Raw genomic sequence first — 27,629 nt, 5'->3', positions numbered from 1 at the left:
AGATCAAGCCGTCAACATGTCTTACTTTTTGAAAATCAATTATTATCTGATCAGGCAGACTGTTTTATTTAATGCAGTGATGAGATGTTTTGCGTCACGGTGGCACAGTGCGTAGCATGTTCACGTTGCAGTTTGATGTCCCTTACCGTGTTCGTATGGGTGAATTGGGTAAAATAAATTGTTTGTGGTGTATGTGTGTGAATGAGTGCGTATGGTTGTTTCCCAGTGATGGGTTGCAGCTTGAAGGGTATCCACTACGTAAAGCATGCTGGATAAGTTGGCGGTTCATTCCATTGTGGTGACACCAGATTAATAAAGGGACTAAGCCGAAAAGAAAGTGAATGGATGGTGAGATTTTGTGTTACATTAGCTCACAGTATCTGTTTCTTTAAACTGGGCTAAAATAAGATTTGACACATTTTACTTTTGACATGATTTCTTAAAGACTTAAACTCTGGATTTTGCATGTTGCAAAATTTTAAACGTCAATGCCAAGAATAGTATAATAACCAACTCTGATTGGCCGTTCTGAGATGATATGTGCTTATAAATATTTTGACATCAAAGTTCTAAATCCAGCTTGATCCGGGCTTTGACGTCACTTGTCATAAATCTGTCTTGTTTTGCAATGTTGGGAATTTGAGCTGATTATGCAGTCAGGAAGACTTATCTGGACCTGTGGAACTTCTGTTTTTGTGCATGTAAGTTTCTCAAATTAGATAATAAAAGCTTGAGACCAACTGGACCAAAATGTCATTAAACATTGTTTGATTTTACTCAGCCTGCTTAAAAACCCAATAATACATTCACCAGTAGTGATATATGTATATTTGCATATTATTTTTCATTAGTACTCCGAATCTCAGCTTCATGGGAGTGACGATGACAAAACCAAAGCTTGTCATCTATAAGTGTTTAGAAGTACTGCATCAGATGATTTTATGGGCCAGAAAACAGCAAATATTATTGGATTGTGTAGCACCCCAGGGAATAGGAGTTGGTTTTCATGACTGGATAAAATTCACAAATGCTCTAAGCAAATTTGGTAATGTTATAACTTAATTGACACAGGCCTTATAACTTAAAATACACGTCAAGCTTGATAACAATACAACAAAACATATCGACAAAACAAGACAACTGAGTATCGGAGGAAAAGTGTCATCAAAGGAATCATAAAAAAAAAAAAACATGTTAAGTGTAAAAATTATAATGGAAAATGACAGGCAATTCAGCACGAGCCACAGAACTGGGAGAAACTGGGTTATTTAATTGCTGGGTAATGTATTGTTCCTATACTATGGATGTCAATGGCTGCTTTTTTCTAACATCCTTCAAAATAACTTTAAAATTCATAAATGTTTAGAAATCAGTGTGGATATAGTGGAGTGAACGATCCCTTTAAGTGCATAAAGTTTTTTCAGCAAAAAATCATTAAATTACATTGTTTGTGTGCCTCAATGTAATTTACATGGTTTCTGAGCCTGATGGACACACATTACTGCTGATAAATAAGGAATTCAAGTTAGAACAACTCAAAATTGACCACAAACTCCGCAAGATCTAATACTGAAAAAGAAACGCTTGCCGCTGACTTTCTGGTTGATCAATTTAGCGTTCATGTTAATGGGATTGTGTTAAAGTGCTCTAAGTAGGCCAATCACAACAGATCAGACAAATATAGAAAGTAATTTTATTTCAAAACTCTCTGAGAATTAAACTGAGTTGAAGCTGCTTAAACAGAAATTGCAATCTTTACAGCAAAATAAAGGCCCTGAAAGTGATCACTTTAAAAACTGTAGCTTTCAGTCATATCCAGATCGAAATGACTTTATTAATATATGGAATAAATATAGATAATTCCTCGATTGTAAGTCTATTTGGACAAAAGCATCTGCTAAATGTAAATGTAATAAGCCTATTAGCTAGTAAATTCAAAAAGTGTTTGTGTTTGTATTTACAGAACCATATCCACCCTGTAAAATGAGGATAACATTAATGATAATAAATGTACCTTTAGTTCTACAGACAACGAAAAACATTTTGCTGATTATTTTATTTGAACAACTTAGAAAGAAAAAATGTTTTAATTGGATCTTGAAATTATGTGCAACACACAGAAATGCATTCCCTGTTAAATATTTATATTAACAAATCCAGCTTCTTGTTTCAAACTACTTGAACAGTAGAAACAGCACATAAGTGCAAAAAAGGACTTAAGAAATCCTTGTGGTTTCACGTGTGAGGTAATAAACACAGCAGCAACACATGTTTGTGCTTGTTTTCTCCATCACCCCACTTTAAACTTCCATGTTCATTTGTGCTCGAGGTTACAAATATTCTTCATGTCATTATGAGTCACTGCTGTGGCAGCACACATTTGCCTTTCCTTTATGCAATCAGAAAAAAAGGAAACGAAAGAGAGAAAGTATGTGTGTGTTTTCTGATATTTAATAGACTTGGAAAATCCCACAGCTTAAAAAAGACATACTTACAGATCATGACAGACATTGTCTAAAACAAGCAGAATTCAATAGTGCAAGCTTACTGACAAAATAAATAAGTTGAATGTATAACAAAAATATAACAATTCATAAAGCTAGACTTGACTTTATGCATGTAATATACAGTTGAAGTCAGAATTATTAGCCCCCCTTTGATTTTTAAACATTTCCCAAACAATGTTTAGCAGAGCAAGGAAATTTTCACAGTATGTCTGATAATATTTTTTCTTCTGGAGAAAGTCTTATTTGTATTATTTTGGCTAAAAAAAGCTGTATAAAAGCAGTTTTTAATTAAAAAAAAATCATTTTAAGGACAAAATTATTAGCCTCTTTAAGCTATAAATTTTTCGACTGTCTACAGAACAAACCATTGCTATACAATAACTTGCCTAATTACCCTAACCTGCCTAGTTCACCTAAATAAACTAGTTAAGCATTTAAACGTCACTTTAAGCTGTATAGAAGTGTCTTGAAAAATATCTAGTCAAATATAATGTACTGTCATCATGGCAAAGATAAAATAAATCAGTTATTAGAAAGGAGTTATTAAAACTATTATGTTTAGAAATGTGTTGAAAAAAGTATTTTCTCTGTTAAACAGCAATTGGAGAAAAAATAAACAGGGGGGCTAATAATTCTGACTTAAACTGTACAAACCATTCTCCACAGAATAAATAGAGTGCATCTTCATAATTCATTCTTAATTTTGATAGGTTAAAGCTATGAAACTTTTATGAAAACGATCTTTTGTGCATGTACATTGTAACTGCTTTTAAGTGTAAAGGAAACACATAAAGATCAAGAGTGAAAGAGTGTAAAGATATATGTGCTCAACAAACAAGGCTATTGCCTCCTAAAAAATATTAAAATAAAAATTTCTGACCTGCAGAAATGAGTAGTCAACATTTTCACTGCCATAACTGTTTTCAAATTATAAATTCACAACGAGTATAATGCCAGCTTATGGTTTTCATCGGCTGCCGATGAACAACATCTACTTTGACCCACCATCAAACTCTTTTGCTGGTTTATGTTAATAAGAATAACTTATTGTCAAGACAAAACATTGACTTAAAGGGACAGTTCATCCTGCCATGCTTCACTCATACACTAGTTGTTTCAAACTTGTTTGAATTTCTTTCTTCTGTAGAACACAAAGAAAATATATGGATCAATGTTGGGAAAAAATGGCTTTAAAGGGCACTTATGATGAAAATCATCTTTTGTAGCTGTTTGGAGAAAACTGTGTGCAGGTATAGTGTCAACTGTCATAATGGAGTGATAAACACAAGTCTCTTTTTTAAAGGTTCCTGACATTAAAATAGGACCTAAATCCCAGCGATTTTGAGGCCCACCGCAACGTGACATAGTAAAGCATATATTTTTTGCAAATAAACTTTGATTAGGGGAGAAGCAGCTCATTTGCATTTAAAGCCACAGACTAAAACAGCTCCTACATTATATAACAGATTCTACATTATATAATAAATTATATGATGGATATCTTGAGCTGAAACTTTCCAGACACATTCTGGAGACACCCAAGGCTTATCTTACATCTTGTAAAAGGAGTAAAATAGGTGTCCTTCAACTTCCAGAGTATTTTTTTTTATCTTACCATGGATGCCAATGACTGTTTTTTTCCATCATTCTTAAGAATATCTTGTGTGTCCAAGAGAAGAAAGAAACTCAAACTAGTTTAAAACCACTTGAGCGTGAGTATATGGTTTGAACTTTTCAAACGTCATATTAAAGTTGCAAAATTAATCTCTTACATCGTATCTGTGTCCTAATGTAATGTCCTAATTCTTACCAATTTCTGGCCCTGATGGACAAACATTATTAATGCTTATATATCAATAAAGACTAGAGCTGAATATTCGATATGTTAATGAAAGTATTCAATCAATTTTGGATCTTTACAATAGGGACACTAAAATCACTGAACTTGATCATTAAAGTCCGGAACCGGAAGCTGCAACCGCTATTTTTTTGTATTGTGACGTGGTTCCATACAGAAGCAGAATATTAAATGAGTAAGCAGTGGGCGTGGCTTGTTTTTTCTACTGTGAGCTGAATGAATATAAGGTAGGCATTTCATTCAGAAAGATCGAGAATGGGGTTTGGCGAGAGTTATTACAACCTAACAGACTCCTCCTGCTCACTATTTTCATTTGTTGTCAAAGCTGACCATTGGAGCAGCGTGATTTAATATTTTAGCCACGGCCATTTGCTAAGATAATTGTAATCTGATGATTTAACTGAAAACAAACAGGAAGTGCATTCTTAGATTACAATTAAAGATTAAAAGGGCAAACTATTAATTTTTTCTTAATCACATGCACAGGTGAAATGTTCACCACACAACTAGCAATGTGAGCTATAACAACATCATGGTTAGTTTTGATTTCTTGGGCACTTTAAAAACGGTAGCTTTAGTCATATCCAGTTTGAATGGACTTATTACAGTACCCTACTTTAATTATCTTGATGTAAACCAATGGGTTCTTCCAAACCATCTTAGTGGATGTGCAGCTTTGCTCAGTAGGTCTTTGTAGGCCTGATTAAACTGCCGGTTCATTGCTGCATACAACAAAGGGTTAATGCAACTGTTTAACCAAGTGAGGTTTGCACATATCATATGAATGACCTGTGGTGCACGATTTTTCTTATCAGCAACATTTAGCAGCAGAAATGGGGCAAAACATCCAACAAAACACAAGAAGACTGTGAAGCACATTCGTGTTACACGCTTAAATTCATTGTCCTCTCCTGAGTTGGCAGCTGCTGGAGTGTTCTGGATTACTACAGGAGATGCTTTACTAGTTGTTTCACTTGAGGCATGTTGAGTGGCATTTTGTGTGGTTGTTTGGCCTTCCTGTGCTTGTTTCCCATGCTGCTCTGCCACTGCTCCATCACTGCTGATCTCACAGCTCTGAGTTGTTGAGGCTCCAGCACTGATGCCACTGTCATCCGTTGTCCCTTCTGCTTCAGCCTGCTTGCGTTTCGATGAGCGACGACTGGGCCTGTACTTTAGAAAAGCCTTGGCGGCTACACTCACTTTTCGGTAGATTAGAAAGTAGAAAAGACCTACGAAGCCTAGGCCTAAGAAAAAGTACAGGAAAAGCAGCACAGTGGTGTAAGGCCGCCCTTTAGTGCGGTGAAAACTGCAGGTGCACACTTGTGGGGCGAATACATAGACGGGCCACAGAGGGGCAAAACTGGCCAAACCCAGCACCCAGGAGGAGATAAGGAGAGCTGCCACTCCTCGCTGGGACAGAAGTAGACGGGCACAGCTAGAAGTGCGATGCGCAACCACCAGGTAACGGCTCATAGCAATGAGGCACAATGTTATGATGGACACGCTGTTGGACAGAAATAAGAGGAGTCCAAACATACGACACCACGTGGCTCCACCCCTCCAGTGCAGGTGTAGATATGAGTCAACGCTGACCGGTTGAAGTATTGTGCAGTATAGGAGGTCAGCAAAGGCAAGGTTTACGATGAGGACGTTGAAACGAGTCCTCAGATTGGCATCAGTCACAAAGGCGAGAACTGTGAGAATATTCCCTATAGTTCCGACTATGGTCACTGCTGATCCCAAGAGCACACCAAAGTAACGGTAGCCCTCAACAGAGGGGGACGCACAAGAAAAGGAATCATTTCTCAGAAGGTCTGTGTCATTCCACATCCTGAAAACAAACAACAACAACAACAGGTTAAGCTCATCAAAATCAGTAAAGATCCTTTTATTCAAATAATAGGCTATATGGACAGCTAGTGTTTTTCAGGCAATGATGACCCTGCTGAAAAATCCAGCTTAAACCAGCCTAGGCTGGGTGGCTGGTTTTAGCTGGTCGACCAGCCTGGTTTTAGAGGGGTTTTGGCCATTTCCAGGCTGGTTTCCAGCCATTTCCAGCCTGGTCTTAGCTGGTCAGGCTGGAAAATGACCAGCAAAATCCAGCTAAAACCAGCTTGACCAGCCTGGTTTAAGCTGGATATAGCTGGTTTTGGCTGGACTCCCAGCTTGGCTAGGCTGGTCAAGCTGGTTTTAGCTGGTCATCTCCCAGCCTGACCAGCCAAGACCAGGCTGGAAATGGCTGGAAATCAGCCTGGACGTGGCCAAAACCCCTCTAAAACCAGCCTGGTCGACCAGCTGAAACCAGCCAACCAGCCTAGGCTGGTTTAAGCTGGATTTTTCAGCAGGGGAACTTCTGGTGAAAAGGTAATGTGACTATTTTTAATTTTATAAGGTTCCTTTTACAGCTCTGATGTTGCAATAAAAATATAATCAGTTAATTAAGCATCCAGTTGGTTGTTAAAGCATAAAAAGAGACCAAATAGTCATTAGCAACAGGCTAGCACAAAAACTCCATTAAAAACACTGAGGTAAAATTATCTTACATATTTAAAAAATATATAATTTAATGCAGTGCTTCTTGTTTTGTCTGGTATCTACTTTAAATCGTATCTCAGCTAGGTAGTGAATATCTCTAGATTATAGAAATCTAATCTTAAACACAGTGATTTTGTTTGGGATGACAATTCACTGGAAGCCCTTGGGCTGGCTGACTGAAATTAAAAGTCTGTGTGCATATACCCCATTGGCACATTTGATTGGTATTCTTGTGAGAACAAAACATCCTATGCTGTCATGTGTATTATTTTAAATGTTACTAATTTGAGGGCACTACATATCACATCCTGTTTTCTTAGCACCTAGGCTAATATATGGTGCTTATACTGCCCACGTAAAAACAGTAAGTTCAACGTTTCATAACAAGGCAACAGTTTCAGGAAGTAATTTATTTTCTCCACAATCAGGTATTCATTTTTAAACAAGAACTGATGAAACTTTAAAGACATGTAATGAGCTCTGAGGTTAATCGGTTTTATGGTGTGATTTTGTTAAATCCATTTGCACACATTAAATCAACTTATTCTTAATTTCTGCAAAAAAGACCACATTGTCCATGATGATATGCTATAAAATAATTAATGAAATGCTTTTTAAAAGATACATTTATTATGAAAAAATCCTAAATAAACGTTTACTGAGTTAAATTTTTTGTTGTATTTTGAAAGAAAGTTGTCCAGCGTTTGAATTTCGCGCTCTAAATTTGAAAACATCTTTTGTCTTTCGACCGTTACACCACCTGTGGACGCATTCATGCAACAACAAGCTCGTTAGTGCTCGGAGACAGAGGACACACCAGTTTCTCAAAGAAAAACGACTTTTTTATTTTAAAACGTAAGTACCAGTAACGTTAACTTAATATGTGTTTTATTAAACTGTTGTTTGAAGCAATTAACTTGCTTGCACGACGGTCCGAATATCGTGACAGGATTCCCCCAGGCTCGTTTACTTTAATAATGCTAACGTTATTTATAATCGTCTATGCCTCGTCACATATCTGTCTGACTAAAATGAACTTAAATTAGAGTTATTATGTGAGTCTGACAACATATTTACATTATGAGATATGTTTTTAAAGTTTGGATTTTTTTAGAAGGCCTGCTAGAAAACCCTGATATGTACGTTACGCTATCTTTACATTGAAAAAGCCTTAAAGCTGAAAAACCACTCAGGATGCAGACAGGTATTAATTTCTAATTACAAAGAGGTAAAAGATAAGTCTTTGAGAGTATTTATATTGAACTTAAAGGGATAGTTCACCAAAAAGAAAAAATACCTCAACAATTACCATTGAATGTAGTTTTAAAGTTTAATGATTTTTTTTATTATGGTGAGCACAAAAGAAGTTATTTATTTGTTTAATTATTCATTATATTTTTTTTTTATGTAGTAAGAATGGTTGCTATCACTCATTGGCTGCCATAGGAGAAGATAATACTTTTGGAATATGGAAGTCAGTGTTTCACAGCAAGCAGAATTTTCCAAAATATCTTACTTTGTGTTTAACAAAAGAAAGAAATTCAAATAGGCTTTGAACAAGTGAATGGTCAGTAAATGATGACAGAGTTTTCATTTTTTTCCTTTAATTTAGCTTTCTTAAAGTAGCATGTCAAAGCGACGTGTACTACATCTCAGATTGTTCCAAATTCAAACTCCTGTGACTTTCTTTTACAGAACGCAGATTAAAATATTTTGATAAACATTAACATATATATATATATATATATATATATATATATATATATATATATATATATATATATATATATATATATATATATATTTTTTTTTTTTTTTTTTTTTTAGGCTAAAATATTTTCCTTTTTAGGTGAACCACTGCTTTAAACTGTTGGTCAGAGCATTTTAATAATAGACCATTTTGAGGGATGTCAACAAAAACATTTGTACATTTTGTTGTACATTTTTAATTTCTATAGCCTCAGAGAATCCAAAAAGAGCCACATATTGATAAATAATGTTATGATAGCTGTTTTAAGATTAAGTTATGATTGAATTGCCTCTTGTTACAGTTAAGAAATAGTTTGATAACAAGCAGGAAATGTTCATGGGTCAATGAACATTTATAAAGCATAGTTATAATCGTGGGAGTTTTTGTCAGACATCAATTTCATATTAAAACACATTTTTCACTTTATCTGTACACTGAAGTAAAGAGGACAAGAGAACCAACAACACAGTTGAACACAACACAACAAAGAAATACATTTTGGGGGCTGTCAGTGGCTTACCTTGCGACAGCGGTGGTGTCCATCCACTATTTGAACTGTTTTTTCTGTCTTATCCTCTGTTCCTTTTTTCAGTTAGCACATTTGTGTGTGTGTGTACATTTGTGTCTCTTTTCTCAGTTTCATTAAATAGACTCTGCAGCCACGCCTCCACCACTTCATAGCTGTTATTTTAACAAGGTATGTGTGCACATGTTTGAGACATCCATGATTAGATGTGAGGTCATTGTGGGCAAACTCTGTTGCACAATCCTGGAAGAATTTTTCGCAGTACCGGTATTTTGCCAATAGATATGAAGAAAGAAAGAAATGTCAGCAAACATCTTGCTGATTTTTTTAACTTTTCTAATTCAGTTCTTGTGGTAAATGTTAATACCGTTTTTGTGAGTTGCTTAGCTAAGCAAATTAGAGGACTGGAATTACTGTAGAAAATTGAATTTCTGTCACTCTGTAAATCACTAATTGTTCTCCATTTTCATCTTTAATATAACAACTCATACAAGATGAAACTGTTCAAACAATTATAATAGCCACCATCTACAATGAAACATAATTGTCAAACAAAGTTTTATGGCACCAGTACATTATCCTAGACATAAAACCAAGTTTTTACACAAAGCACAACAAAATATTCATATGTTTCACATGATTCTATATTTGCTTGTTAATAAATAAAGCAAATCAGTACAGTGTCCTGATCTACTGAATTTAGAATAAGTTTAAACGTGTTTGCAGAAATTAAATCTGTGCAAAAATAAATCATGGTGGCACAGCTGTATTTGCTTAAGATAAGCTCCAGATAACAATGCTTTACAACTAAATCTACATAAATGAAACCGACATTTACACATTTAGCAAATTTTATCCAAAGCACAACAGAAAAACACATTTCAGTTAGTCAGAGCCAAAGATATTTTAAGATACTGTTATATGAGATATTATTTAAAAGCTGGATGGATGGATGGATGGATGGATGGATGGGTGGGTGGCTGGGTGGATGGATGGATGGATGTGCATGCATCATCTGCACGTTTGCAGCCAGATAGTCTCGCATAGCCAAACCTCAGACTGACGGATCATGGACCGAAAAATTTAGCTGCTTTAAATGGTCAAGGATCGTGCACAAATCTATATGCCTGACAGGTTAACCAACCAATCACATTTAGTTTTTTTTATGCCATGTCATGTTTAGGTGCTTGGGATTACTCAAGGTCTGAGACTTACAGCCAGACACTATTGGAGAGAGCTGAAGTAATTGTGAGCGAGTGCTCACACTGCCCTCTGTTGGGAAGATTTGTTACTGCAAAATACATCAAAAGACAATCAATTGCTGTATCTGAAATCTCCTTCTCTATACCATCAAACTCCTGGATTCCTGAAGGGCTGCGGTTCTGCAGTTTTGTTCCAGTCCTAATCAAACACAGCCGATCCAGCTAATCAAGGTGTTCAAGACTACTAGAGACAGCAGGTGAGAGTTGGAGGTGGTTGGAGCTAAACTGTGCAGAGTTGTGGCCCTAAAGGAATTGAATTTGAGACCATTGTTCTATACCACCATTCACTATTATCTAGTCCACTAATATAGTCACTTAAAGGAGTGAATGAAACAAGTGAGTAAATTCAAGCGCTCGTTTTGTTTGTGCTTTGCTGGTTGATAAATCCCTCAGAAGGATTATATTATACACTTTCTGGCCTTGTGATAGTTATTTTACACTATTTTTTTTTACACAACATTAAACATACACAATAAAAATCCTAATCCGAAAATACATGTTAAAGCAAATACAGTTCTATTAAAACATTAATTTTTAAAATAAAATGCACACCCACTGTTATGCCAACCAATGCAGTTATCTTATTCTCTTAACCATCCTACCGTAATTGTTCATAATCAAGACTTTTAATCAAGACAGAGACTTAATTTCTGACATGTATACAAATATTACCTTAAATAATTTTTTTTCAAAACTTACACTGATAGGACTGCGATAAGATGACATCTTGTGGTCAGACGTGGAAATTCATTCGGTGCAAACTGCATTATGGGGATCTTCTGTGTACCTGGTTTGTGGGATTGATTCAGTGCACTATATAACATCATAACTTTTCAGACATCACTAGAAATGGCTGCTTCCTCAAAGAATGTAGTATTTGAGGGTATAGGGGGTGATTCCAGATAAAACCAGTGTTGAATTAAATAAGTTGACTTACACAAGAAAGAGAGAGTCTCAACTAATAGAGTTAATCATAATCAGTATGCATTTACACCCCTGAGTGAAGACAGTGAAGCAGCTCTTTAAAATGCTGTTTTCACTGATATTCTGACTGTGCAACATTTCAAAAGCAGCACTGAATTACTGTCTTCTGGAAGAACAGGCATGTAAAGGTCTTATTCACAAGTGATGCGATTACAAGCCTGTTTTGAATCCATGGAGTTACTTCAACCTGCAGAGACACACACAACAAAAATTAATACTTCATTAAAAATGAAATACAAGAACAGTAACATGCAACATTTTATTTCTTTGTTATTGAAATAGATGTGTTTGGACTTACTGGCACAGCGCTGTTTGTAATCTGTGCAGCATTTTATAGCGCAGTTAGCATTGCAGTTGCAGCGATTGAGTATGCTGTACAACTCATTGCATCTCCCGCTACAGGAAGTTGAGACTGGAAATAAAAAAAAGGATAAAACAAACATACTTTCTAAATGAGTAAAAACTGTGTAGGTGTCTGAGAATGAGATTTACTTCGGCTGGCAGAGGAGCATGAGCTTGGCGGGCTGAAGAGAATGAATCCTGGCTTGTTTAGACTAATTTTGCTTGAGATCCAGCTCTGATACTGTGACACACGAGTGTAAACCCCAGGACTGTTGGGGTCGGCACAGCCATAACCCCAGCTGGTGATACCAGCCTGAACCCACACTGTACACAGCCGAGTCACCATTGGACCTCCAGAATCCCCCTACAAACAAAAAGGAAACCTGAAATAAATTTACCTTAAATATTCATTTGTTTCCCAGAGATGGGATGGAGCTGGAAGGGCATCCGCTGCGCAAAAACGTGTTGGATAAGTTGGTGGGTTCATTCCGCTTTGGCAACCCTGGATTAATAAAGGGACTAAGCTAAAAAGAAAATGAATGAATGAATATTAATTTGTTACTTTTTTGTTTGGATTTTAGGTTTTAGGATCTTATTTTTACCTATAAGTGAAGGCCATAAAGTTATTTTGATTGAAGTATATTGTTGCAATGTGTATTAATGATCTGCTTTTTTATTACCTGGCAGGTGTCTTTGCCTCCCTTTGCTAAACCAGCACAGATCATGTTGTTGGTGACAGTTCCAGAACCCAGTAGAGCATTACATCGATCATTGGCCACAACTGGAATCATAGTCTCCTGCAGAATCCCAGGAGCAGGTAGATTCACTGAACATTCACAAACACACATGTTAGGGCCTACTCACACTATGCCATCCGTACCATGCCCAGGCCCATTTCCCGGATCGTTTGAGAAGTGTGAGTGCGCTGAATCGGGCTCAAGCACGTTTCACTTGGCCGGCCCTGGCCCGGTTGGAAGAGGTGTGCCTGAGCGCGGTTCACTTGGGCTTTGGCGCGGTACGCTTGTGCGTGAGTGCAAAACGTGCCAAAGCCTGAAACTGAAAGCAAGACGTGACTTTTAAGGGACTGTTTCATATGGATTTATTAATCATTCTTACTGTTCAGAACTTTATTAAAGCAGCAAACTCCTCACTTCACGACAGCTGCACGGCTTCAGCAGACCTCCTCATTCCTGCAGCACGAGGGCTTTATGATTGTTTATGAGCGCCAAAAGTGGCGGATCTGTTCGGCGAAATATCTGACTGCGTGTCCCCGCATCCCTAAGGACTGTTTGGCGAAATATTTGACGGCATATCAAACGACTGAAACTATATAACTAGAGAAACCTCCACTGTGCTGCGCGGGCCGTATGGGGAGATGGGAGAGGGGACAAGCGTGCTTTGGACCGGTTCGAGGCAACTGTACCTAGTGTGAGTATGGCCTTATACTTAACTAGTGGTGTATTGGGTGGGTAGAGTAAATAAGTTTGTACTTTGTACCTCCAGCCCGAATATCTCCCCAGCCTGTGATCCAGCTGCTGGTGCCAGCACTATAGACACTGTTCTGGGCCGCCAGACAAACAGGTCTGATATAGTTAGTGAAGGTTACAGCTGAGGACAGGCGCAGCAGAGCGATGTCATTGTCATTTGTGTTGCTGTTGTAGGAGGAGTGAACGAACAATTTGGCAACATTTCTACTAGTTTCATAAATATTGATTCCCTGCTGTGTTCTCCTTCCCAAGTACACAACCAGAGTGGTTTCAGAGACACTGAAAACAGTCAAGAATGAGAAAGTGAGGAAAAAAGCAAAACAATTAATCAGCCTAGTATATTAGCGGTCAACACAAAACAGATGAGTGTGTGTTGATGTGAATCTCACCCAGATAAACAGTGAGCTGCGGTCAGCACCCATTCACTGCTGATCAGGGAGCCTCCGCAAAAATGACCTCCATACTTAGGGCTGTGCAGACTGACCTGCCAAGGCCATGAACCTGGAGATGCATTTACACCCCCAACAATGCGAGTGTTCAGAGGGGCTTGTCCACAAACTGAAAAATCATTTTCATGTTAGCATTTTTGCATTTTGCTACTTTTTGGCTTGATTTCAACATATGAAGAGTGAGAAGAACTCTTACCATTCAACTGAGAATGTGAACCTGGAAGGTAGGAAATAAAGTGCAGATTAGAAAAGTTTAATCTTAATTTGATGAACTCCCTCATCCTTTCAGTTCATTGCATCGCTAAATTTAATCTGTGAGACTGAACATGCGGAAAACATTTCTGGACAAACCGGTTGCATTACATGTAATACATGCTAGCGGCTTTCAACAAATAACAACAAATAAGCCCCATGTCCTGAATGCACACTCCACATGCCCACTAGACGTAAAACATTAAAAGCAGGGTTCATACTATCATGGAAAACCTGAAAAAGTCATGGAATTTTGGACATGGCATTAATAATCGAGATTTTGATTTTAGGTCAAATCCCCCAGCCCTAGCATATACTTGCATTGGTGCAAATGTTTCTTGCACTTTACAAAAATGACAACAACAACAGTCTGATAAGAGTCAAATTGTTTATTACTCAGATTACAAAACAGCATAGTTAAAATTCCAATCTAATGGTTCTGAATTAGTTCACTCATTAAACCTAACTCAGGAGTTACTGGCCAGAATGAATCAGACATGATTTAAATATGGCTCCCTTACTAAACTGGAAGTTTCATGTTAATGAGTTGTAATTTTATCACACTTTAGGTCTTATGCTTTAGGTCTTATGCTGTGCCACAAAAAACTAAAGTAAATTATCTCTTCATCTGTGTTATGTCAATGTACACTGTTACCCTCAGGTTAATAGTTGTATAATGATGACAGATCTTACCTTTGACACAAATGAGTAGGGTCAAAGTGGCACAAGTCAATCTCCACATCTTCATACAGTCCCTCTGTTTGCTTGCAGAATGTCTACTGGAGGCAGTCTCTCAACCTCTTTGTCTCCTACAATTCCATTTATACATTTGCTTTTTTTCAAATCACTTCTTATGTCACCGTCTCACATGACCATTTTATTTTCAAAAAAACTCCTCCTTGCTTTTTTGTATTGTCATTCTTTACATTCCTTCTTTAGTATGCAAATATGTCAACCAGTTCCCCAGTTTTAATGTGCAATTATGTTTAAAGATGTTCATGACTAGTTGCCGGAACATTTCAACAGGTACATGAAACGCAAATATTTATGAGGTCGATGTTAGAGACATTACTTTTTTTTTTTAACAAATTGTATCTTTTCTTTAGATATATAGATTAGTGTTGTCAAATATATCACTATTTAAAAACATATTGATTACTGAGGTATTTAAAATAATTCCGTTTTGGGTGAAGTATCCCTTTGAGGATCCCTGGCACACCTGGTATAATATTTAATCTTACTTAAAAATTTAAAGGTTTATTTTTTCCAATATATTTCCTATTTTATTTGTATACTCTAGGGGCCCTATCATATACCTAACATTTGTATACTGTTATTATTATTAGCAGTATTATTTATTATATCCATATTTATATTTGTTTTATTAAAAACAAGCATAGATTTGTCCACCTGTCAGGTTTTAGACCATATGGGGCATAGCATGTGTATCTGGAATTAACTCAGTTTTTGACCACACTTCGTTATTATTGTTCATTTATTAATTTGCTGGAAATTAGAACTGAATTTAGAAAAAGTTTTGAAACAAATCTTTGGGCTTAACAAACTAAATTATTTATAGGCTAATTGATGTCTGTGCGTACAATGTTTCCTTATCCACGAGAGCAAAAGTGAAAGTAGATAATAAGGAGGCCTTATCTCTCATTCTCGCGCTGCAGATGCTGTTTAACTGTTTTCTTGCAAGTGAAGCGTTTAGTTTTTCCACTTACAAAGTCGGCATGTAAATAGCAAATGCACCATGGCGCGATGCAACTGACTCTTAAAGGGAATGGGAGATGAGACTCTGATTGGTATACCAATCTGATAACTCATTAAGAAATTAAGTTCAACCCTTTTAGATCATGCACCATAGCGCAAAGCGGGTTTTTCTATCCTTATATTAGCAAAAGTGTATTTTGACACGCCCTTAATGCGTTTGCGCCCTGCACTTTGCACTTTGCGCATGGATCATCAATATAGAGCCCTTAATGTTAATAATAATGCCCTTAATTTAATTTGTTCCTCAGAGTATCAAAAATGGTATAAAATATTTATATATTATTATTAATATTTTTCTAGGTGTAGTATCAGTTTGTATTGTATTTTTTGTCTGCTAGTTGACACCAACAAAACATGCTCTGAACGATGAGTAAATGTTTTTGTTTGTTTGTTCATGTCATTGGCCAATGAGCATTTCCTTCTTGTCAAACTGTTTCATAACTGTAACAAGAGGAATTCAGTCGTAACTTAACATTAAAGCTGCTATCATAAGATTATCAATATGTGGACTATTCTGGGTTCTTGGAAGCTATGAAAATTAAAAATATTAATTAGGAAATGGCGAGGCAGTGGCGCAGTAGGTAGTGCTGTTGCCTCACAGCAAGAAGGTCGCTGGGTTGAAAACCGGTCACTGAGGGGGAAACCGGAGCACCCACAGGAAACCCACGTGAACACAGGGAGAACATGCAAACTCTACACAGAAATGCCAACTGAGCTAGCCTGCGCTTGAACCAACGACCTTCTTGCTGCTAGGCAATCATGCTTCTCACTGCACCACCGTGACACCCCCTATAGAAAGTACCAGGACTTAATTTGTGCCGGAGCACACAAAATCTGGATCCAGCACCTGTACAGATCTTCCTGCTCACTCGTCCTCCTCCCCCGTCTGCTGTTCACTTTCACTTTGTTTCACGACTCCCCAACGCTCTTCACTTTCGTCCGCTACAACCAACCCCCGCCACGGCTCTTAACTTATGTCCGTTCTTCTCTTTCGTGCGAGACACATCCGTTACCCAGATCTGTTCTGGGACCTCGCAATTCACAAATTAAGCACGGGAACAGACTATACATATACTTTTAGGCAAAGTTTAACTCTGAGCATCCAGTTGTCATTCACATCAAACAGCTTTCCGGCACAAAGCTTCTTGGGTGCCTGAAGTGTCCATTGGTTCTACCCAGGGCCTAAAATTAACACTCGCCAAGCAGCAAATGTGAGTAAATCAGAGCACTGGCAAACATTTATAGCAGCATCAGTCACCAATTGGCAGGTAAGTGCCCTGCTGACAATTCAGGTTTGATTCCCCCCTCCCTATCTGTGCTTTTTATTTTGCGTTTGCATTCATCATGAGCACGCATGGAATGCTGAATAAACAAGTGAATGAGGTGTATGTCAAAAAACTTGGGGGAATGAAAGCAGATTGTAATTAGAAAGTAAATCGACTACTTTTGATTTTCATAATTCAGGATGTTTTGTTTTGTTTTCAGTGGATCGCATCTGCCTGGAGTTCACAAGCATCATGAGGTGTTTAAATGAACTTACAGCTGTATCCAGTGAGAGAAATTTGTTTCTCAAACAGCATAAGAGGCCTAAATTCAGTTCACTTTCACTGTGTATTGCTGACAAATCCACGCTTGTGAGTTTAAAATGCCCCTGTTGTTGTTTATTCTCATAAGCAATGTTTTGTCTAAAATGTCAGTTTGAGATGGATTCTCTGTTCATGTCTTTATAGTGAGAACAGCAGAAAACCCTTGCTTTTTAGGAGAGTGTTTAATAGAGAAATAGCATTCCCAGACACACAATAGTAAATAAAGATTTTAGAAAAAGCAGATATGGCAACCAGTATTTTTATAAACAATTCCAATAAATAAATAATATAGTAACCCATGTCTGGTTGTACTTTTTTTAAAGACGTAAATAATAGTTTTTTAGTAGTTGTGCATCCATGAGTCAAGAGCCCTGTCTGGGATGAATTGTTATTAGAATGTGTGTGAAAACAAGAGATTGCTGGATTGACTTTCTGGCTTTCAGTCATGAATTAATTAACCATTAATAGAAACTGGAGAGAATTAATGAAGTTAACAAATCCAGTAATATGTTTATTTTTATTCATTACTTTTCTTTAATGTTCAACCGTGATGAACTAAAACATTGTAAATATAGTTACTGTAGTAGTACAAACTGCCTGTTTTTGCAAAAGAGTTTAATGGGTACAGTTTTTTTAACAACACCAGCTATTGGCATGTTTGGCAAAAAGTTAGATGTAGGCCCTGGTTGTACCCTTCAGAAACCTCTTTTTTGGAACAAGACTTAAATATGTTAGTCTTGTTTATTTTCACTTCGAAGTGTCTTATGTTTGGAACACAATGACAGTTTTAATGACATTGAAGTGTGCAGTTTGTGCTTTGGATACAGAACATGTTTCATTCAAAAGCCCACTGTTGGAAAAATTTATTTCTGCAAAAAGCATGAAAAGACAGGGTGTTTGGGGTTATTTAATGATTGTGTCAAAGCCATTATTAAATCATTACTTATGGCACAGAATTGTGACATTTATTTAAATTTGGAGAAATGGCCACTCATTTGGCAGCGGAAATGTATTGTGAAAGAAATTTGTAAAAAAAAAATATTTAAAGTATCATTTTAATATACCCAGAATACTAATTTAAAAAATAAACGTTGAAAAGATCAAGAGAGAGAAATCACTCTCAACTAATAGAGAGGGGAAAGTGTTCAAATTATTTCAAACATAAAGAAATATGAATGTACACCCCTGAGTGAAGTGAGTGAAGCAGCTCTTTGAAAGGCTGTATCCACTGAAATTCTGACTGTGCAACATTTTAAAAGCAGCACTGAAGTCTTCTGGACAAACAGGCAGGTAAAAGTCTTATTCACAAGTGATACGATTACGAGGCTGTTTTGAATCCGTGGAGGTATCTTAACCTGCAGAGACACACATACAACAAACATTAATACTTCATTCAAAATTAATAACAACATGCAACAATGTAAATAAGTATCTATTTTTTTCTTTGTTATTGAAATAGACCCGGGAAACATACTCTTGTGGGGGCCATGGTGGCTTTTCTTGGCTATCCACATCAAATATAAACATGCAAAGTGTGGGCTAGCCCAATATTGGCCCACAGCTGCAGGCTCATTACGCGTTCTATGTGAGTAATAGACACTAATGGGCAGCCCAAATTAAGGCAAAATGTTGGCCTTTTAGTGCTGGCGCTGCATGGGCAGCCATCTCCTAGCACCCAGGACCAATCACTAGACCCACAATGTTTGCTTTCAACAGACTAAATTTCATGTTTTATTTTGTTGCTTTCAAGCCCAGTGAATGTTTGTGAATACTGCTTTCCTACCACAGTTATGTAATTTTTTATTAACCTCTTACAAATCTAACTAAAATTCGATCTATTTTAAACTTTGTTACTTGCTGTTGATGCTGAACATTATATATGGATTAACTGGTCTATGGCATAAATAATACTACACAGGCTGGAATAGCATTTAAAAGATCTGCATGTATAAAGACTGAACTAAAAAGTATTTATACTGTAGCACATTTATTGCTATAGTACAGTGAGGGCTACTGGTGGTTAGGTGAGGGCTGCCCATCCAGGAAAAGCGCTAAGGGGCTAATGGTTTGCAAATGAGCAAACTCTCAATGGCCCTGCAGTTGCAGCCTATTGAAGGCTCAATTTTTGGCCCATCATGGACCAGCACAGGCTTGTTAGCAGGGGATGTGTTTGGACTTACTGGCACAACGCTGTTTGTAATCCATGCAGCATTTTGTAGCACAGTTGGCATTGCAGTTGCAGCGATTGAGTGTGTTGTACACCTCATTGCATCTCCCGCTACAGGAAGATGAGGCTGCACATAAAAACAAGGATAAAACAAACATAATTTTTTTAATGAGTAAAAACTAGGTAACTCTTTGCATTAAATTTACTTACATAAACAAACAATGAACAATACATGTATTACAGTATATATTTATGTCAACGTTAGGTAATGAAAATAAGGTTGTTCATAGTCAGTTTACTTTAACTCACAGTGCATTAATGTTAACAAGCATAAATTAGGATTTTAATGATACATTAATAAATATTCAACTATAATTAATAAATACATTAACTAACATTAACTTTTGTAAGCTTAGTGTAAAGTGTGCCCAAAAAGATTTACTTAGGCTGCTGGAGGTGCATGAACTTGGTGGGGTGAAGAGAATGAATCCTGGTTGGTTCTGACTGATTTTGCTTGAAATCCAACTCTGATACTGTGACACACGAGTGTAAACCCCAGGACTGTTGGGGTCAGCACAGCCATAACCCCAGCTGGTGATACCAGCCTGAATCCACACTGTACACAGCCGAGTCACCATTGGACCACCAGAATCCCCCTACAAACATAAGCGAGACAATTTTTATTATTATTGTTATTAATATTATTAGTATTAGTATTATTATTGGCCACACTTAATTTTGATGGTCCATTTGTTAAATTGCATCTCCATGCCAACTAATTCTCATTAGACTGTTAGGTTTGGGTTGGGGTTGGGGTTAGGGTTAGTGTAAGTTTGCATACTTGCAAAGTTTCTTATAGTCAGTTAAATGTCTGTTGAAGGAGCAGTATCAACTTATCATTATTGTTGTTCTTCTTCTTAGTCGTATTATTATTATTATATTTATTTGGTACTTTTTATCAAGATGGGACAGTTCTGGAAGACAGGAAAAAGTCAGTTTCTAATTCAAACATCAAGTTTCGATCAAGTTGATGGCTAAATCTACAGTAACTGCCATTATCAGAAGCATTGGCTACCTTCAGGACAGCGTTTAGCTTATTTTTACCTATAAGTAAAGGCCATAAAGTTATTTTGATTTAAGTATATTGTTGCAATGTGTATTAATGATCTGCTTTTTTATTACCTGGCAGGTGTCTTTGCCTCCCTTTGCTAAACCAGCACAGATCATGTTGTTGGTGACAGTTCCAGAACCCAGTTGAGCATTACATCGATCATTGGCCACAACTGGAATCATAGTCTCCTGCAGAATCCCAGGAGCAGGTAGATTCACTGAACATTCACAAACACACATGTTATACTTAATTAGTAGTGTATTAGGTAGATTTACAGGGGAATTTACAGGGTGTCCGCGGGGTCTTAAAAAGAATTAAAAGTTGAACCCTTAAAAGGTATTAGAAGTCTTTAAATGCTAATGCAAGGTATTAAATTTTTTATTATCATGCTAAAGTTTGCCTGAATTTAATCTGTGAATATTGGAATGTTGTGTAGTAGGGCTGCAACTAACAATTATTTTAATGATTGATTAATCTGTTGATTGTTTCTTCGACTAATCAATAATTCGGATAAACAAAACAAGAAAAGCATTCAAAAAAGCTCATTCCTGAGCGATTATAATAATAATAATAGTGATAATAATAAACAAATAAAAAACTTAGAAGTTTTGTCCTTTTTTTAAATCAAATATCTTACAAAATCCTTAATCAAAATACACACTAGACACATGAAATAGCACAAGAAATTATGTCTTGTTTTCTGAAAAAAGACACCTAAAGATTTAGTGATTGTTTGCTTAAAACAAGCAAAATCATTATGAGGGGTCTGGATGCAGACCAAGTGCAGTGTGATCTGAGCTGCATCCAATGATTTTAATGCACTCACCTAAACCTACCCCTAACCCTACCCGTCACAGTGACGTCACTCACTCCATTGAGTGCATTGTGTCTGACGTTGCATCGCTGAGTGATGCAATCTCAGCTTGCATCATGAAGGTTGCATCCAGGTACTACTGAAATCATTTGCCAAAGGGGTAAGAAAAATAATCCTAATGAGATATATTCTCAAACAGAAGTTAAGCATCACTTAATTTTCTCTACTATTTTTCTTGTCTATTAATCCTAAGATTTTTTTACATATTTGGACTGGAAATGAGACAAAATGACTAAGTAAGAAAAGCTTTTTTGCAGTGCAGCTGTACATGACAACAGATGGAAAAATGAATGATCCAAAAAAGAGGAGTGAATAAAAACATGTCTTTCGTCTTGCAATGCAAAGTAACTCTACCGCCGCTGCTTTACTGCTGTTAGTAGTAACCCTTTCACTGGTGAGTTTAAAAGATTCTGGAATCAAGAGTGAGTTTTGTTAGGCAACCATTATTTTAGAACATTCACCCTTAATGTTTCCGTGGCGACTTGTCATATTTGTCACATGACACACCGCAGCTAAAATAGCACTGTATGACAGATGTATCCCTTTTATTATGTTTTTTTTCCGTTTTATTTCAAAATATTCACACACTTACTCATCATGTCATTAGCTACCTGATAATCCTATTCACAAAAACATGCAAGTGATCATGATCTATAACTTGAGATGGGCGTCGCCGTGTTTTCTTGTGTCCGCTCATTTGCCTCATTCAGCACTTAGGATTCAGCTTGTAAATTCATATGTTACTTCCAAAATACATGCCAGTTAGTAGTGAACTTAGAACTAGAGAAGAATAGATCCAACTTCATAGTTAATTTCACTATGTGTATCTGATATGAATAAAACACATCGGCAAATTATATTTAAATGAATTGTTAGACTTCCTCGCTTGTTTTAACTCTCAACTCTAAATGTGTTGTTTTACTAGTTCTTGTTTGTATTTACATGTCTAAAACATAAACGCGGTATAACTGTGACTATATGACACATCTTTCTCTAGCTCAGCGCCAGTCAACACGTCAAAGCTCTAAGGGTAAACAAGGTAAACAAGCTAACGCTATCTTGTCATGCTTGTCAAGCTGGATAACGAGTAAAAACACCATCACCAGGGACTTTATGATCCTCACCTCAAAACGGAACAAAAGTAAGATTCTGTAGTAATTTACCCTGCTGTTGAACTCCCTTCCTCCTCATCCCTTTCTAAGAGGAGCCGAACTCTACATTAGTGCGTGAGAGAGACTGTGTTTACTCCGCTCCGTGCTGAACTGTGTTTTTATAATAATCAAAGGTCCCCTGTCACATGACACAATGAATTGATTATGAAATTCATTGCCAACGCTTTTAGTAATTGATTTTTATCAATTCAATTGATTCATTGTAGCAGCCCTACTGTGTAGTTTATGAAATCGATATAATCCTGCTGGAGTTGACATGATGCTGCTTTGTTTACTGCAGTAACCAAGGAAACGCCATTATTCCTGCTGTTTTGCGTACCACCTTCTGGATTTGTATTTTTATTAGATATATGAATAATGTTTTAGTTTAGGATTTGTTTCTTAAAATCAATATTTATTAAATATGGTGTAAATTAAAATGTCGCCAATGTTATCGATTGCATCCTAAAGTAGCAAAGAGGTCTTAAGATTCATTGATGAGAGTCTTAAAAAGGTCTCAAAAGGTACTTAATTTCACTTAGATTCCTGTATATACCCTGATTTAGTGGTTGGTATGTGTTTGGATAAGTTTGTACCTCCAGCCTGAACATCTCCCCAGCCTGTGATCCAGCTGCTGGTGCCAGCACTATAGACACTGTTCTGGGCCGCCAGACATACAGGTCTGATATAGTCATTGAAGGTAACAGCAGAAGACAGGCGCAGCAGAGCGATGTCATTGTCATTTGTGTTGCTGTTGTAGGAGGAGTGAACGATTATTTTTGCAACATTTCTACTAGTTTCATGAGTGTTGACTCCCTGCTGTGTTCTCCTTCCCAAGTACACAACAAGACTGGATTCAGAGACACTGAAAACAGTCAAGAATGAGAAAGTGATTATCCAGCCTAGTACATTAGCGGTCAAAACAAAACCGATGTGTATTGATGTGAATCTCACCCAGGTAAACAGTGAGCAGCTGTCAGCACCCATTCACTGCTGATCAGGGAGCCTCCGCAAAAATGACCACCATACCTAGGGCTCTGTAGACTAACCTGCCAAGGCCATGATCCCTCAGGTGCATTTACACCCCCTACAATACGGGAGTTCAGAGGGGCTTGTCCACAAACTGAAAGAGATTTTTCATATTAGCATGTTTGCATTTTACTGCTTTTTCAACATATGAAGAGTGAGAAGAATTCTAAACTCTTACCATTCAACTGAGAAAGTGAACCTGAAAGGGCAGAAATAAAGTGCAGATTAGAAAAGTTTCATCTTAATTTGATGAACTCCCTCATCCTGCCAGAGTTCATTGCACTGCTAAATTTAACCTGTGAAACTGAACATGCGGAAAACATTTCTGGACAAACCGGTTGTGTTACACATAATACGTGCTACTAGTGGCTTTCTTTTCCTCAACCAGTCAACACATAACCCCCCCATGTCCTGAATGTTCACTTTCCTTGTCTATTAGGTGTGGTTCATAATGTTAAACATTAAGAGGCTTCTGTTCATTTAAAATAACTCATCTTCTTGGAGAATGTGGTCCAGGAAGAGAATGTTAATATATATTCTCACAATATTATAGACTAATTTGCAACTGGTTTCCTTGAGATTTTAAAGGGTTTTTAGAAAGGAGTTTTTCAATTCATGAGGAAGAAAAGTCTGTGGTAAATGTAATTTGATGCTACTTGGACATTTTGTTGTACATCATAAACTGCACACATTCACTTGCCTTTAAAATTAGCAATTTCAGCATGAATGTATTGTATTAACACACATATATAAAATGTTTTAGTGTCCAAAATATTGTTTAATCTTATTTAAACAAAAATATATATATATTGAAGGAATCAGTGGCAAATTGGACTTTTATTTTGTTTCCACAAGTGCACTTTTGTAATTCACGAACCCTGTTTTTTTTTTTTTTTTTTTTTTTGTATAGTTTGTTTAAGAACTGTCTGAACTCTCTAATATAAGAACAGTCTGTATAATATCAGAATATATATAGTGTTTGGGTTGTTTCAATCTGAGTGTTTATATCATAAGTAAGAAAAATTATTTTTAAATATTCTCAAACTCTTACATTTTTTTTATTATTATTATTATTAATTATTTTTTTGTGTGTGGGCAAAACTTGCATTTGTTCGATTGTTTCTTGAACCAGTACTCTTTACAAATAAACAACAACTGACTTTTTGGATTTGGATTTTTCAATCCAATGCCAAAACAGTTCAAATTTCAAGCAAATGGTTTTGAATCAGTTCTTTCATTAAACCTTCTAAATGACCCTCTAAAATTGCTGCTCAGAATGAATCAGACATGATTTAAATATGGCTCCCTTACTGAACTGGAAGTTTCACGTTAGTTGTAATTTAGGAGTAAATTAAATTCTTTAATTTGTAAATTTTCTCTTCATCTGTATCAAGTCAATGTACACTGCTACCCTTAGGTTAATAGTGGTATAATGATGACAGATCTTACCTTTAACACATATGAGTAGGGTCAAAGTGGCACAAGTCAATCTCCACATCTTCACACAGTCCCTCTGTTTGCTAGCAGAATGTCTACTAGTGGCAGTCTCTCAACCTCTGTATCTTCTACAATCCCATTTATACAGTTGTGCTTGTCAAATCACTCCTCTTGTCCCCGTCTCACCTGCCCACTTCTTTTTTCCTAATGCTCCTCCTTGTTTTTTATTCATCACGTTTTTTCCCCATATTAATATCTCCCACCCAGATTCCCAGTGACAATTTGCAGTTACTTTTTAAGCATTCTTGGGTAATTGCATGTATATTTCATCAGGCATGCTAAATAGAAATATCTATAGGGTCAATATTAAAAGCATTGTTTTTTTCTTTTTCATATTTCATTTATTTAATATAATTAATTTTACTAATTATACTTTTCTACTTGATCATTTGTTATTAGGTGTTCTTTCTTAAGAAATTTCAAGTCGGCCCAACAGTTTAATTTTAAACAAAAAAATGTAATGACAAAAGTAACCTATTGAATGTTTTAGTCTTTGAGTGATTTTAGATGTCAAGTATTACAAAATATTTTAACATCATAAACACTGTCTTGCTCGTCTTTTTGTTCTGCTTTGAATTTTTTCTTTCTAAGAAAAAACAATGCATAAAAGTCATGACGACAGTAATACCCTTTAGACACAGACACAAACAATGGGCTGTAGAGCTAGTGATTACAGATGACTTCTGTCATCAGAACACCCATACACATGTAAGTCAGTGTATGAAATGTTTTTTTTTGGTAATTTCGCTAAAGGCTTGAGCATGAAATACTACTTCCATTTACTCAATCAAATTCAGATTCAATTTTCAGATTGAAATTAATTGGAAAACTATATCAACTGTGTGCTTCAGAATGTTTATGTTAGATTTTTATAGCTGAAAGGTTTGTGCTTGTGGCTGTGCAGATGTAATCAGTCAGTCTGCTCTATGGTCTCACCTCTAACACAACTGTGACGTCGAGACCTTACAGATCTCAAGATCCGGCAAAATAATGAATATAGAATCCTGAAAGTTGACCTTACAGTAAGCCTTATGTCAGCCTGACATCAGATTGCCTTTACATTTTCTCATTAATCAGAGATCAAAAGGTTTCAGACGAGACTGAACACAAACTGTAGGACGTGTCATCTCAAACAGAATTACTCTTGTTGTTTGCAAATCAGATCAACTATTATATAAGTGACTAATTCAAGGGCATTGAAATGACAAAACATGATGAATTTTCTTTTTTTTTTGTCTGCTATTATTAGTTACTTATAATATTTAATGACTCCAAATGTTGAGTAAATATCTAAGTCTTTTGATGACACATGGTGGTTATATGATAACAGACTTACAATACACTGTAATAAACAGACATTCAGATGAGTATATGACTCGCAAGAGCAACAGAACAGTCAGTAAATGCATGAACTAAACATTGAAATTATAATTTTTAAAATACATTTTAGTCAACTTTAATCTAAGCTATTTCCAATAAAAAAATAAACTTTTGAAAGTCAAAAAGCAGAAATGTTAATATCAAGCCCATTGAAACATTTATATTTATTACAACCGCAAATCAGAAAAAGTAGAAACAGTATTGAAAACACAAACAAAAAAAGAAAGTAGTGATTTCTAGGTTTAGTTTGACTTGTATTTCATTGCAGACAATACAACCAACATTATTCCATGTGTTCCTCGCGATTTTATTTTATTCATATATTTATTTATTCTTTTTCCAAAATAAACATATTATTAAATTTTGGTTCATGCAACACATTCCAAAAAAAGTTGGGGCAGGAGCAATTTGGGGCTAGTAATCAGATAAATTGGTTAAATAATAATGTGATTTGAAACAGGTGATGTCAACAGGTGATTATAATTATGATTTTGGTTACAAAAGCAGAATCCAAAAAAGGTCTAGTCCTTTAAGACAGTGGTCCCCAACCACCGGGCCGCAGACCGGTACCGGTCCAAGGAAAAATTGGTACCGGGCCACATAAAAAATCATAAATTATTTCAGTAGAAAATATTCCCCCCCGCCACTTGGTTTCTTCCACTCACCCCTGCCATCTCACGTGAAATGGACTATGCCCAAATCCACCACGGAGCGAGAAAAATGATCGCTAGAATATAGCGCAGTGGTGGTTGTTGATAGTTTAAAGTTATAAAACAGGTATTATAGAGTGCAAATCAGCAGAGCATTTAAGGATTGTGCATATAACGTTATGTATTCGTGCATTGCTAAGTAAGTACCCGAAATCATTGCAATATGTATCTATATGGAGTTTCACATAATCATACTCATTAGGGCTGTAACATGCCAATGCATACATTTAATTCGGCTATACGGTTGTATTATTGTTAATATGTTCGTCAGTTGAAATGTTTGGCACAGATGTTATATATTTGATACATATAAACCTTGATTGAAACATAATCAGACCGCGATAGTGCAACTAGCGCATGCGCACAAAGTTGTTCATGATTAACCTGGATGCACGA

At 36.4% G+C, this 27,629-nt stretch overlaps 3 protein-coding genes and 1 long non-coding RNA gene across 7 annotated transcripts; 1 reads left to right on the top strand and 3 right to left on the bottom strand.

The window, feature by feature from the left end:
• Positions 1 to 2,429: 2,429 nt before the first annotated feature.
• On the bottom strand, positions 2,430 to 9,297 carry gpr84 (G protein-coupled receptor 84). Of its 3 annotated transcripts, none has more exons than XR_015492443.1 (3): positions 9,171 to 9,265; positions 2,832 to 6,196; positions 2,430 to 2,654 (listed from the first exon to the last, which is right to left on the bottom strand). XR_015492443.1 is itself a non-coding variant. In NM_001105697.2 (2 exons), exon 2 carries the CDS (start codon positions 6,193 to 6,195, stop codon positions 4,987 to 4,989), a length of 1,209 nt encoding a protein of 402 aa, NP_001099167.2. In that variant the 5' UTR covers position 6,196; positions 9,171 to 9,297; the 3' UTR covers positions 4,502 to 4,986. The 3 variants fall into 3 exon arrangements, 1 of the variants encoding a protein (NP_001099167.2); XR_015492444.1 differs by having other exon boundaries at positions 3,172 to 6,196; NM_001105697.2 differs by lacking the exon at positions 2,430 to 2,654 and having other exon boundaries at positions 4,502 to 6,196; positions 9,171 to 9,297.
• LOC147836434 (uncharacterized) lies at positions 7,578 to 18,899 on the top strand. The gene is made up of 6 exons (XR_015493958.1): positions 7,578 to 7,755; positions 9,288 to 9,347; positions 10,360 to 10,635; positions 12,452 to 12,581; positions 13,048 to 13,192; positions 18,774 to 18,899. It is a non-coding gene; the product is annotated as an uncharacterized LOC147836434 (long non-coding RNA).
• On the bottom strand, positions 9,630 to 14,747 carry LOC147836435 (trypsin-like). Of its 2 annotated transcripts, XM_087257667.1 has the most exons (8): positions 14,646 to 14,747; positions 13,897 to 13,917; positions 13,641 to 13,809; positions 13,262 to 13,530; positions 12,445 to 12,590; positions 11,915 to 12,128; positions 11,721 to 11,834; positions 9,630 to 11,609 (listed from the first exon to the last, which is right to left on the bottom strand). In XM_087257667.1, the coding sequence occupies exons 1-8, from the start codon at positions 14,698 to 14,700 to the stop codon at positions 11,605 to 11,607; spliced, it is 993 nt and encodes a 330-aa protein (XP_087113793.1). In that variant the 5' UTR covers positions 14,701 to 14,747; the 3' UTR covers positions 9,630 to 11,604. The 2 variants fall into 2 exon arrangements, with proteins under 2 accessions (XP_087113793.1, XP_087113792.1); XM_087257666.1 differs by lacking the exon at positions 14,646 to 14,747 and having other exon boundaries at positions 13,897 to 14,115.
• On the bottom strand, positions 18,163 to 25,189 carry prss60.2 (serine protease 60.2). The gene is given in 8 exon segments (NM_001105601.1): positions 18,163 to 18,669; positions 19,495 to 19,608; positions 19,924 to 20,137; positions 20,664 to 20,809; positions 23,214 to 23,482; positions 23,572 to 23,740; positions 23,825 to 23,845; positions 25,096 to 25,189. Coding segments are annotated over 8 exon segments (987 nt in total). The 5' UTR covers positions 25,145 to 25,189; the 3' UTR covers positions 18,163 to 18,664.
• Between the last annotated feature and the right edge of the window lie 2,440 nt (positions 25,190 to 27,629).

The sequence above is a fragment of the Danio rerio genome, chromosome 6, assembly GCF_052040795.2.
Source record: "Danio rerio strain M-AB ecotype USA chromosome 6, GRCz13ab, whole genome shotgun sequence".
Lineage (NCBI taxonomy): Eukaryota > Metazoa > Chordata > Actinopteri > Cypriniformes > Danionidae > Danio > Danio rerio.
Note: the sequence above shows the minus strand (reverse complement) of the source record. Positions and strands in the feature narration are given on the sequence as shown.

Excerpts from the sequence above, each read along its gene's own strand:
- gpr84 (NM_001105697.2), bottom strand. The coding sequence starts at position 6,195 with ATGTGGAATGACACAGACCTTCTGAGAAATGATTCCTTTTCTTGTGCG.
- LOC147836435 (XM_087257666.1), bottom strand. The coding sequence starts at position 13,981 with ATGAGGGAGTTCATCAAATTAAGATTAAACTTTTCTAATCTGCACTTT. Across the intron at positions 13,531-13,640 it reads GCAGCTCACTGTTTATCTGG|TGTCTCTGAAACCACTCTGG; the intron begins GTGAGATTCACA and ends GACTGTTTTCAG. Across the intron at positions 11,835-11,914 it reads ATGCTCCTCTGCCAGCCGAA|TCTCAACTTCCTGTAGCGGG; the intron begins GTAAATCTCATT and ends TTTTATTTCCAG.